General features: G+C 30.4%; 1 protein-coding gene and 1 long non-coding RNA gene across 3 annotated transcripts in view; one reads left to right on the top strand and one right to left on the bottom strand.

The window, feature by feature from the left end:
- Positions 1-13,132, bottom strand: part of LOC126833718 (uncharacterized) — a 34,193-nt gene that overhangs the window by 7,631 nt on the left and 13,430 nt on the right. The window lies entirely within an intron of this gene.
- Positions 6,949-13,129, top strand: LOC126833717 (uncharacterized). Of its 2 annotated transcripts, none has more exons than XM_050565217.1 (6): positions 6,949-7,329; positions 10,193-10,360; positions 10,439-10,534; positions 11,718-11,839; positions 12,723-12,899; positions 12,968-13,129. In XM_050565217.1, the coding sequence occupies exons 1-6, from the start codon at positions 7,281-7,283 to the stop codon at positions 13,052-13,054; spliced, it is 699 nt and encodes a 232-aa protein (XP_050421174.1). In that variant the 5' UTR covers positions 6,949-7,280; the 3' UTR covers positions 13,055-13,129. The 2 variants fall into 2 exon arrangements, with proteins under 2 accessions (XP_050421174.1, XP_050421173.1); XM_050565216.1 differs by having other exon boundaries at positions 6,953-7,329; positions 10,436-10,534; positions 12,968-13,126.

The raw sequence follows: 13,132 nt of genomic DNA, 5'->3' as shown, positions 1-13,132 counted from the left end.
TCTGAATTGGATCCTACCTAGTGCCTTCCACTTAGAGATCTGGATACTAAACCAATCGATTTTGCAACGTTTCCATAAAATTTGTATAAGAATATAAATGACTGTATAATGTGTATTATTATTGACGACTGACGAGGTCAAGTCGGTTTGGCCCGATTAAAATCAAAGATAGTCTTGTACACACAAATATTTTGACGAGGAGGCGGTATAGATATTCCTCGGGCTGCAAAAAGCCCATTGAAGACTTAATGCTCAATTAACTACATGCTGTCCGAACGATTAGCACAAAAAGAAGAGTTACCAAACCAATATTTAGATAACAATAATAAAAAATAAATAAATTATAATTTCCTGTTACTCGAATATTAATTATTAGTGTAATTTCCCAAACATTTTATCCGACTGTTCGTGACGGTTACGATACGTTTGTGCCCATTCTAGACGTGTGCTTCACATTAAGCGGGCGAACATTATAATTAACAATAATTTTACTTTATACACGGATAATTAATTTTTGTTTTTTAAGTGGGAAGACTGGGAATATGGCTGGGTGAATTGGCTCTAGGCTGGCAGTACTTTTCCCCAGCATACGTAGCCTGTAGTACTTAAAATCTTAAGGCACTACATATCAGTCTGTTATAAATACCACATCGACTTGTATGCGGTTTATATACTTATGTTAATATTGTAAGTAATATAATAACTATACGATTTGCATTGTAAAGCCACACGTGTGTTTTGAGAGAAATAAAACAAAACTTTAAAACGAAGAGCGTTATTCAAATCATGACGTAACCGCGAGGGCTGCACGTATCTCGTGTGATTTAAATTAGTATTCTCAATGCTTTGCTTTGCTCATAAATAACACTATCATCTCTTGTTTAATGTTTGTTTGTTCGTGTTTATAAATTAACCAAGTTATCTCGGTGATGTATTGTAATTGATTAGCGCGCGTAGGTATCGTGCAGCCAAGTACAATTTAATTACACACAATATATATATCATACATCAAAGAAAGAAAAAACAAACACGTGGGTTCAATCGTATAAGTCTTGAAAACGTCCTTAAATGTTGTCTTATTGCAAAACAATAAAATCAAATGGCACTTGGGTGCGTAATATTTATACATAGAACTATAGAAAGAAATAGAAAAAATATTAAGACATTAAATTATTCAAAAAAGTAATGCTATCAAAGTCTATAATGTTAAAAAACAATTGTTTAAATACAAGCACGACCGCGAGTGTGAATTGACGCCTATATATCTAATTCAATTTCAATGTTTTTATTTTTAATAGGGACTTTTCAATACTTAAATAGTACATTAAATCAATGTTTTAGAACACTTTTAGTATAATTTTTCTTAATAATTATACTTTCCGTGTTTTAATATCATTTAAGAAACAAAGCTAATGATATAAATAGCTGTAAGTATTAGGAAATTTGTCAAATCCATGAAAAGTGAATTTTAGAATTTTTAAATACTTCGTTTTTAATTTTTGCCGTTCATACAATTTATAGAATAGAAATAAAAATTGGTTTTCAGCTCCCTAATAGAATGGAATTAACTCTCAAGGGAGGTCTGCACATACTATATCTTCTTCGTATTAAACCCTAAATTGAGGTCTCCCATTGAAATCCTATACGCCACATACGTCTCTGTTTGTTACTATTGCTCTAAATATCCACACGCCTGCCTATATTTGTATCTTATACCATTCACTTATTATTTTTTTACATCTATTTTTAAATCCCAGCATATTGACCTCTTTTACCCGTTGGTGTTAGTACCGAAATATCGATTTACCTTTTCAGTCCACTACTATTACATAGCCTATTGAATTATGTTATTATTTCTTAAATAATAATTACTACTGCGCGTTTGAAGCCTTGGTCGGAAGGCGTGCCGGATAGTTCCTTTTTAATAATATTATTACCCGATAATACTGTAAAACCCTACCCATATAATATAACATTATAGAGTAAGACGTGATGCAGCGTTAATTATCCTCCCACCGGCATCTAGTAAAGTAATAATATTATAAATAATTATTATTAAACTATGTACCTACAATTTATACTTCTAACCGGACGGCGATTCTCATCGCGTAAATCAGTAATGCATCAATTAAATGTTTTATGACAATACCGTATACACGACGGTAAACAAACAATCCATAGCTATGGAGTTGCATTATGCATCCATGCACAGGCGCGGTGTTCTTTTTGAGAAAACCAGTTTTGAATACTAGTCGCGGTAGCTTATTACCCTGCGTTCGATTTATGTTATTAGCCAGTAGCCACAATATTATATTTTGGTGTACCCCACTTTTGACTTTACACGTCTGTCAGTGAAGGCTGAATAAAAATAGATTTTGTAATGATCATTTAAAAAATGACTTGAAGTACGCGTGTAGTCTTTGAACGGAACACTATAACGACGGTTTTGTAATACAAACATAAAAAAGCTATTTATATTTTTACTTTAAAAATAGATTTGCCGATAATTAATTAAAACTATTAGAACATTTAACGGATAGATACCCGAAATCAACAGCTGTTGCCGTCTAGCCAATGAGCAGATATGTATTGTCACAAAAATTAATTCATAATTTTTCGGTAACTCTTTCGGCATAGTTTATAGTCCATTACGCATACAACCGGAGTAACTCAGTCTAACTAAAAAATAGAAAACGGTTTTGGGGCAGAAAATGATACAACATACATGACACTCTTCTATATTTTATTATTGTAGCCTGTAACCGAAGGTAGTAGTTTTTAATCGTAAAATCGTCCTTGGAAATATTTTTTAACTTCGTCCGGAAGAATAATAATAATATCATTTATAAGTTGTAATCCAGTTACATTGTAAATCTTGTATTTCCCGGTTACAACCGCTATAGCCCGGAGGAGGAAAATTAATCTAGACGATTGATAGTAATTAAGTCGAAATATGATTTCAAAATAATATCTAAAGAAGTCATTAAGTAACTCGGCTTTAACGTTAGTGGGATAAAATCTATTTAAAAATGTAATCTACTTTAATACTATTACACGATTTATTTTTGTTTATATAATCTAGCTTACTTATGACTGTTTGGAAAAAATAAAAAAATAACACTCGGGTTTTAATGACTATCTAAGCGTTACCAACCTAATATATAAGTTTTTAATGAATAATAATAATATTGTACACGGGCAATTAACGAAGTCGCAATTATCAAGTTTTCATGAGTTTAAATAATGACTGCGATGTCTGACACGATGTTCTTTACATAAAACAAGACATTTTATGAGATAATAAAATAGTACATGCGTTTTATTTATTCACTGCCGCTTGTGCGTTTACCGCCAACGTCGCAGGTCACAACTGAATCGCTAATATTCATAATACCGTTCTGCGTTAAATAACAATACAATTGATCGCATGGACGTGCTGCAAAATATTAATTTTACTACTCGCACTCAATGTATATTTACCTATACTCATTCCATCTATTCCATCACAATAGTTGCAAAAATTTAAGAATAATTTCTAAATATCTGTTTAATAATAATTTATAATTTTTCAGTTGTCTGGACAATCAAATGTAAAGGATATTACCTATACAATTGCATAATTAAGTACATATTATTGAATAAAAAATTAATCTTGATGAAAGAAAGAAATTAGAACTGGATTAATTTTAGAAAAGTCCATTCTAAAATTAAAATTAGGAAAGTGTGAACACTAGCTACTTAGCCTGTATACTACTACTATTTTATTATGTTTGTGCGATAAAATATTTTTCGGATTTCATAAAAAATTGTTGAGATGGTGCAATTTTCGTTGCTTTTATATTAGATGAGTTATGTCAATTAAGAAAGACGAATCATTTAGTAAATAAAGGAATAAGACATATTATCTATAGTTGACACGCTTTTCAGAATTGTATCAAGTACTACTTACAATTAGTGTTATTAATCAAAAATTATGATTAGGACTGTGTGATGCAAAGTTTAATATTATATAATTGTATATTTTGCTATCCTGTTTATTATGTTCTTTGATAAAACACCACCAATCGTAACTATTTCATAACGTAATCATACTTATTGAAATGTAGGTAATCTTTTCAGTATATTATACCTGTTGTATAGTGACCGTATGTAATACATTGCATTCCCAGAGCCCAGAGGTATTACTTAACGATGTGTGTTTCTGTCAATTAATAATAATAATAATTATCCTTCTCTCGGCCGTATCGTTGCATCCGCGGTAGAATTACACGGTACATTGTTGTACGCACAATGAGACGGTCAGTATCATATGCAAAGGTAACGTTTACTATTATAATATTATATATATACATATTGTTTTATGTGTAACTAGCGATCACAGGCCAACGCCTTTGAAACGTTCGATTAATCTTAAGGCGGCGTACCGACTGGATAATTGCCGTGCACAAATAAATTGATCGAGAAAAGCGCACACGACTCGTTTGGCACACCTTAGCCGGATGCCATACAGGATGGCTGTCGTGAAGATTCAATATCACTTTGAGCATTACATTACTAAAAAATACCTATTGAGAAAACATTGTGTGACACAATGTACTTACACTTACACTGACGGAATTGACCTAAAACAAAATAATTATATATTTCCTAAAAGGGATACGCGGGTTAATTAAAATCGATTAAGTACTCTTAACTTAATTTTTATAGAAAAAAAAATGACAGTTGCAACAGATGAAGATTAAATAGTCTTAACTGGGTTCAGATATATCCCCCACGCAGCAATTCTAAATTCTAAATATTTTCCAAATGTTGTGGCGAGGCCTCTCTTCTCCTTCTTTATCTTCGCCTTACACTCACAACTACATGGGATCGGCCACCCTAGTCCTATACCTCCATAGAGCTAAATTAGCTAAGTAGCCTATGTTGGAACATCGCTGTTTTTATGTATTTAAAATGTTTCAACCTATCAATGTTTTTACAAGTATTTTTTTTTTAGAAATAAATAATATATTTACTTAACATTTATATGAGAGAAAGATGTCTTCAGGAGTCGTGGTTTCAAGCGCCTATTTAGCGTTTTTTTTCATGATGAAAGTGTTGTATAAACTAATTAATATTTTTTTTAGTGTTATAAATATTACAATGAATATACATAAATATTTTTAAAAATCAAACAAATATTAAACTTATAATATTTTTTACAAAACATTTAGAAAATAATTATATATTTCTTAATTGGTATGTAGATATTTGTATGTCATAAAATGATGTAATAATATTATGACAGTATTAAAATATTGTAATTTATTCAATAAAGTTGTATCGACTAGTCTTGTATATATTATCTTTAGGTACATTCACACATTTTAATATTGCAATTTTCAGTAACAATATTTTTATAGATAATAAACATTATTTGAGAAAATAATAATTGACATCAAAAAAATATATTATTTATTCCAGTTTGAGTAAGTGTCTGTTGTGGATGCTTTATTGGTCGATAAATACACGACGGTTCTAGAACAAATAATGTCTACAAGTTTTGTCAATGATTTATTAACATAATAATCTATCTATATAAAATCGTTTTACACTGTTTACACAATCATGGCGATGCAATGTATAATAATAATATAATCAAATAATTTGTATGTATTTACAGTATACTTCAAATGAAAACTGGTTCTTCGTCCTGGCATAACTATGACAGAGTTAGAGAGGATTCATTATCATATTATAACATACAATACGAATGAAGATTAACCAGGAAAGTCAAATGGTAACAACAGCCTGCAACACACTCCATTCGCTGGTCATTGTTGTTTATACATCAGTTTTGTCTTGAATATATAGAAAATAGTCCAGAAAAAGGGGATGGTTGGTGAATAGTGTTACAGCAATAGAATACACAATTAAATGTAATTAGTAATTACATTATATAAAATTACATAATTATTAATAAAAAATGGTTTTTTTTTCACTAACAACTTTTTTTGTATAAAGTCAATACATTAAACTGCTAATACTAGTACTAGTATGGGTTGCCTAGGATACAGTTAACTATTTTTGGTTTCTTAATCAAAATAACAGTATAATTTAGTATGTTTTCACTATTTTTCTGTACTTAAAATTACATTTTATTACAATTCCAATTTGTCGCTTTTTTTAAATAAAATATTGTATTTATAATTAATCTAATTTGTTAACACCAGTCGATCGAATCCTTATCTGATATTTTTTATTATTATGATTGCTGCAACCGAATGAAGATCTGAGTTGTTCTAAAATTATTCAAAAAAGAAAATAACAAACTAAACTCTTACATTAAACATGTTCATAATTAAGCGTTCAATGATTATTTTGTTATTCTATATTCTGAAAATAAATATTAAATTCTATATTTGTCCATACCGATTAATATACAAGTATTTATGCATTATATAATTAGCTATATTTGAACTGCTATTGTTAGAATACATTTTAAATATTGACGAATAAAAGCCACGATCCGGATTAGGTAATTTTTTTTTTTTACAGTGATTTTGATGTTAATCCATAAAAGGTTTTACTTTTATAAACATATGACATTGAAGATATTTTATAATATTTTTATTCCTTCATCAAATTTGTATATAGCCAGGTCAGTTCACAATAATAATCTTTATAGGTATACTATAGTCTGGCCTTGACAAGATTTTTATATATAATGTACCTACATTTGTATATGTAAAAATGTATAGTTGGGTCGGGGTGACTTAAGCGTGGTATTTCAGCTACCTATGGGGTTGTGCGCCGTACAGCCCGACAAAGTCGGACACACCTGACGAATGTGGGCGGGTGCTGATGTTCGGTATCTGATGGCACACCGAGTTAACACACACAATAGTATAGTAAAGTAGTAGTAGTAACGTGCGCTCTACCAGCGGTTTAAGCCGCTGTCGTTTCAATCGCCGACCAAGAGCGACCGTGTAAATATGTGCCATACTAGCGTTTAGTGTTTCTCGTTAAAACGTCGACCAATCGGTTTTGACGAGAATATTATAATAACTAACATAAAATCCAACGTGTCAATCGATTTGATTATATTGTTTAGAATATTTTTTAACGTTATGATTTGATACTGAGCGTTACGTTAGTATTTTCTTTTTTGTATAGCACAACAATTTATAATAATTATAATACAAACCAAAATAATTTCTCTCGCTTCACTTAGCTAATTTAAGTTAAAAGCTTGGATCGCGAATCTCTACGGATACGACACAATACCAATATTATGTCCGATGGAGAACGGATCTCATTCGTCCACGTTCAAACTAAACATTGTGACTCGTGAGTACTAGGTTAAAAGATTATACCAATAATATTATATTATTATTACGACGTATTACTAATCTGCCATAACACCGTGATACGCCCTGTATAGTTGTTTACGTTAGCTTGATAAAAATATGTTTAAATGTTAATCCATCCGTGACCCATGAGTTTTTGCTTCCTCAAAGAGGAAGCTACGGTTCCCTGGACATTTTTTTTTAATTTCGGGATGGAAGAAGGACCATATGTATCTTTATCGTAAATATAAATAACTTGGCATTCTATCCGTGTCTATGTTTTTAGTTTTCTCGTGATTTATTAAATCAAGGTATCTAAAATTTATATGGTTTATGTAAGCAGATTTAGAAGTTATTTATGGCGGTTAAATCACGCGCCAAACCCGCAACAGTGTAAATTACAAATTTGAAATTAATTTCACAATACAATATACCAAGATAATACATTTCTAACTTCTACGTTTTTTTTCTTATAAAACTTTACTTACTCATACAGTATAGGCTGAGTAAAGTCACATGAAAGTCAACATAAAAATAAAATAATTAACTCAAAACTTAAACTTAAATTTAAATATTTATTTTTTATTTCAGTTATGACAAATTCTTCATTAGTCATTTTTTTCTCCAATAATAACCGAGATATAAGAGATCGGGCAGGTATAGGTATTAGGTAAACAGAAACCGGTAATTACAAAAATAGGTCGGTATTAAATATTTAGATTAAAGTTTGAATGTCAAGGTTGAAATTTGAGATATATTTTTGCGATGATTCTTTTAAAAACTGTCGAGTTTTGTTTTACAAAAAGAGTTGAAAAAATAATAATATGTTAATGCCAAACTCACATTAGTTTTTATCGCTTGATCAATTTTAACAACTATGAACTAATACAACATTGATGTTACCTACTAACTCGAACCAACAATGACGATTCTAGCCATCTTGTCTTCTAGGAAAATCTTAAAAAGAAGTCGTTGAAGACTATACGCTTTTTTTAGTGTATATATTATTAATAAATTATATAGTCTGTCAAAGACATTATAATAGTGTTATAACCATAAAATACATAATCAAAATACTGGTATTTGTAAATGTTTTTATGTACAGCGCCACTTTTTAATTTTATACCGTCGGAGTAGTTTTTTCACGAATTATGTGTAACGATTTTAATTGAGTTTACTGTATAACTTGTATGATATTTAGTAATAAAAACGCATAATTGCTAAATTCTGTAATATATACACTGCTTTGAGGAAATCGAAGGTCGATGATAGTATAAATTCTAATTTAAATCGATAAACACCACACGAACGTTTGTAGGTATATGTATAATCGCGTCACCTACTAGGTACATGTTTAGTCGGTACGAAACCCCCTAATAGCCTCTATATAATGCGTTTATGTACTGTTCGTGATATCCTGGTGGACACGCACATTTCCCAACCACCCTCTTACCGCCGCTATCTCGTACATATAAAAAACAATATTGAACTTATTATATTGTTTATATAAGCGGGTCGGCCGAGTAAAAAATAGAAAACAATCGGCTCCCGTTTTGTCCCTATAGAAGAAGAATGCTGCCCGGGAATTCAGATAATCTGGTTTCGGCACGCGCTTTCTTTCCTGTGACCTCTTCTTTCTTATAAGCTCTATAACAATATCATCGCTAGCTGTTGGTACTAGGTATGTACTATAAATATATATATTATATGTACCTAAAAGCTGTATACATTGTTACTGAGTACAATATAAGGTTTTAACTTTAAGTCGATAAAAGTAAATAGAGAAAGTAAAACATGAAATGTTATGTTTTTTATAGCCAATTATTGTATTGCCTCCCTTTCAATAATTGTTGTAGCGTTAGGTAAATAAATAATCATAGAGTAATAGACAACGGTCACCTCTAATGTAATTTTTAATCTATATGCGTTTAAGTAATTGCGTGTAAAAAACCTCATTTCCTACCTGACCTTTTATTTTAACAAAAACAGGCTTGGGTCAAATATGTGTACGATGGTTACTTTTGGTAGTAACCTGGCGACTCTTTAACCAGGATTGAGAAAATGCATGTTTGTTATTTGAATAAACAAAAAAAACATATTTTTTTTTTTATGTTTGAAAAAATATATTTTAACATTTTAACCATGCCACTAATCAAAGTTTAAGCTGATCCGGCTTATCTAAGGCTTTGCATAAGTACCCTAGTAGTGTACCTTTAAAACTTATACCTTTATGATAAATTGGCATATAAGTACGGTTGGCAGTTTTTAATATCAACGTTTTTTATAGCCTTTGCGCAAAGATCGTAGGTGAATTGTGTAGACTTTTAATGCTATTTGGGTAGGTTAAAATGTATTAGAACTGGGTTTAATTCCGTTGGCTTGAATTGTAGTTTAAAGCTTTCGGGGTTATTTTATTATTTCGTTCTTAATCAACACACGAAATAGTGTTGCTTTGGCAAAATTGTATTGTCTGGTCTTCCTAATAATATTAGTAATACTATAAGCAAGAGGGCCAGGAGTAACATTTTATTGGAATAATAATTTATCTATCCATCATGTTTGTCAAATAGTCAGAATATATTATTTAAGGATGTAAAGTAGTATGTATTTCATAACGTTAAAGCAATCGGTTAAATCGTTAGCTGAATACTTATGCGCAATTATTTACATTTCCTAATACAAATTGAATGATTGATGTTCACATTAATATTGTTCATAATAAAATATTTCGGAATAACTCGTTAACTCCTAAACCGTTACACGGTCCGGTCGTCGTTATTGTATTTTGCGACATTTGTCTTTTAAATTACCGACATCCGTGTATGAGCTGTAAATTTATTCTGAAAACGATTTATTTGTTTTAGACCCGAAGAGATCGAGGGGTGGTCAAGGACCTCTGACGTTATTTTCTTTTGTCGCTGCCAATGCAAGAGACGGTACCCAGGTAACAGAAAAACGTTTGCGAGACGTTTCGGAAACACTGAAAAACAATTTCGCCAAAGGCACTGCGTTGAAATGCAAAGAAAAAAACGGTAACTGCACTCTACGATAGTCAAAGTGTTAAGTGTCGGATAGCCCATTTTTATTGACGACTTTTTATTTTACAGTAGTCTATCCAATGGTTCATTTCACCGAAGACCGAGATTCTTTAATGTCAGTGCTGCAAGATCAAAAAGACCTTGGTGAATACTTCCAACTTCACCAAGGTGAGACAAAGCAAATAACTTAATCTTTATTGTAGAATATCATTTAATTTTTTTTATTATTAGTTGCCATAAAATTAAAAAATACTCATTAGTTTCAGAACAATGTTGATTTATACTTAAAAATTGATTAGAACAAACAATTTTGTAACACTTAATTAACTACATTTTTTTTTTATAGAATTATTATTTAAAGTTATCTCTATTATGACCACTGTAGCTTTCGACAATAGAGCAAAATATAATTTTGGGAAACATTTTCTATGTAGGTAAATCATATTTGTTTTGGTTGGAACCACATTGAAAAGTATGTTTAACGATACAAATTTCATAAATAATACGGCTGTTCAAATAAAAATTTTTAAAAATTTAATCAACAGAGATACTAAAACGATCCTTTAGTTTTATTATTTTCAATGTACACTAAGATCAAGCGATTTTTGAGAGAATTACTCAGTTTATCACATGTTTTATACAGGTGAAGTTCCCGTATTCCCCTTGCCTAAATATATGTTAATTACTTAAATAGCCATAGATAATTATTTATTAAAACCTAATTTTATAACAATATTAAAACGTATTAGGATGTTTTGAGTATATTAGAAGTTAAATAATATGGAATTTCTATTTCAATTTATTTGACAAATAAATTATCAAAACTTTTTCAAATAAACTTGTCTGTAAAAAAAAATGACTTATGTTGTTAAAAAGTGTAATCAAAACAAGTTTGATTTTAAATGTCCATATAATAAAATGGTTTTAAGGTTTTTTTTTCTTACATATAGTACAATAGTATTTTTTTAACATAATACAAATGACTATAAAGGGGAATTAAGTAAAAAATACTATGCTGTATAGCTTTGTTTATTTCCAAAACGGTACGGTTGAAAATTAACTCTCATGAGCATTCAAACGACCTATTTAATGGTTTGTGGTCATTTCAGCACTTCTGACTTGACTGTCGGTACTCGAAGTTCAAGTCTAACACTTATACCGTGACTGATATTTATAAGTTATAACTAATTAATACTTAATATGTTTTTATTACGACGCGGGTTTTCTCACGACTCGGTATAGCCCTGTTAGACTATTATTACACAAGCACCATAATAAGCCTAATAGTATGCCAATGATAACAATATGATATGAAACAAATTATGAGAAATGTTTTATGGTGTTGTTTTAGGTGTTTATCGAGAAATCAAAAGCATCGAATGTGAAGACGGCGATGGACCGTTTTTAACGACCTCGACGAGCGTCTCGTACATAGTGTCTGGATTCAAAACACTCGACAGCAGTCTAGTAGAGGTATGTGATATCAATATAGGTACCAAGTATCATCACTTGTGCTTTTACAATGAAGTAAAAAACATTTCTAACACTTGCAACAATAATTATACAAATATTAATGGAGTTAACACATACCATCCTGTGTTATAATTCGTCCAATTAACGTTAATGGTAAACCGTTCAAAGACTACCATTATATAAATTATTAATAATTATTATTGCTGGTGTTATTCTTAAGTAAAATGTAGGTACATGACATAATTTTCTTCCTAAGTAATGCTCAGCTAAATCTACGACCCTCAGAAATCTTGACATTTTGAATACAGGTAACCTAACATTTGTATCCAGAATAGGTTTTGTATACTCATATGTATACAACCAAATATTATTTTAATCATAAGTATTGTGTTAACTGTGATGAGGTAATGTAATGAATAGAATTACGTTAGATAATTGTAGTGGTTATTTCTATAGAAAAAATTAACATTTTTTTTTTATAACTTAACATAGAATCGGTCAATATGACTCTATTATTATATAAGTAATAAGTAGGCACAGCAATATACTATAGCTGACATAGTTTTTGAAATGAAACCACCGACGTTTATTATAGCGTCTTATATTGTTATTGTAAACTAAATTCACTGGAAAAAAAAAATCAATTCAATTAGGTATGAATGACTAAATTATTGTTATAACTCATATATAGCAAGATGTGCAAATTTTGGCAACAATAAACTATACAGTTATGAGTTATTGTTTTTTTAATTCTCATTTAAATAGGCACGCTATACGAACATACGATATTGACAATGCGTGCATTGTCATAGTATGATATTTAACCTTAACCTCTGTTTAAATGATGACATTTACTATATTGTGGCCGCCGTTCAATTTGTAGGTAATGATCGAGTCGTGGAGGGACTGGACGGGAGCAAGACATATGTACTTGCACATGCCATATGACCTGGGCTTACAGAGGATCTCGTTGTTAAAGAAAGTAGCACCGGATTCTATAAACGCTTTTACATACGTGGTGCTCGCCGAATGTTTGAATGTTAACACGGAGGAAAAGAAGGTATGTGAAATGTCAGATTAGTTCAATATAATAAAATTAATTATTATATTCTTGTGTGTTTGTTGCAGATGATACTGCTAGATTTTGTCCAAAGGATGAGAGTAGAAAAATTCCTACCTGGTTACCTGTCAGTTTATGAGCTACATAAAATTTAATAACACTTTAGTGTACAATTGTGCAACGCTTTTAAAACCTCACATCTAATATTAGTTTTAAAAGTATACCTATAATAT

This window comes from Adelges cooleyi, unplaced genomic scaffold (genome assembly GCF_023614345.1).
Source record: "Adelges cooleyi isolate 19-005CV unplaced genomic scaffold, UGA_ACOO_1.1 ACOO_flye_CR_arks_rails_tigmint_CR_PRNA_2, whole genome shotgun sequence".
Taxonomy (NCBI): domain Eukaryota; kingdom Metazoa; phylum Arthropoda; class Insecta; order Hemiptera; family Adelgidae; genus Adelges; species Adelges cooleyi.
Note: the sequence above shows the minus strand (reverse complement) of the source record. Positions and strands in the feature narration are given on the sequence as shown.

Excerpts from the sequence above, each read along its gene's own strand:
- LOC126833717 (XM_050565216.1), top strand. The coding sequence starts at position 7,281 with ATGGAGAACGGATCTCATTCGTCCACGTTCAAACTAAACATTGTGACT. Across the intron at positions 10,535-11,717 it reads ATACTTCCAACTTCACCAAG|GTGTTTATCGAGAAATCAAA; the intron begins GTGAGACAAAGC and ends GTGTTGTTTTAG. Across the intron at positions 11,840-12,722 it reads TCGACAGCAGTCTAGTAGAG|GTAATGATCGAGTCGTGGAG; the intron begins GTATGTGATATC and ends TTCAATTTGTAG.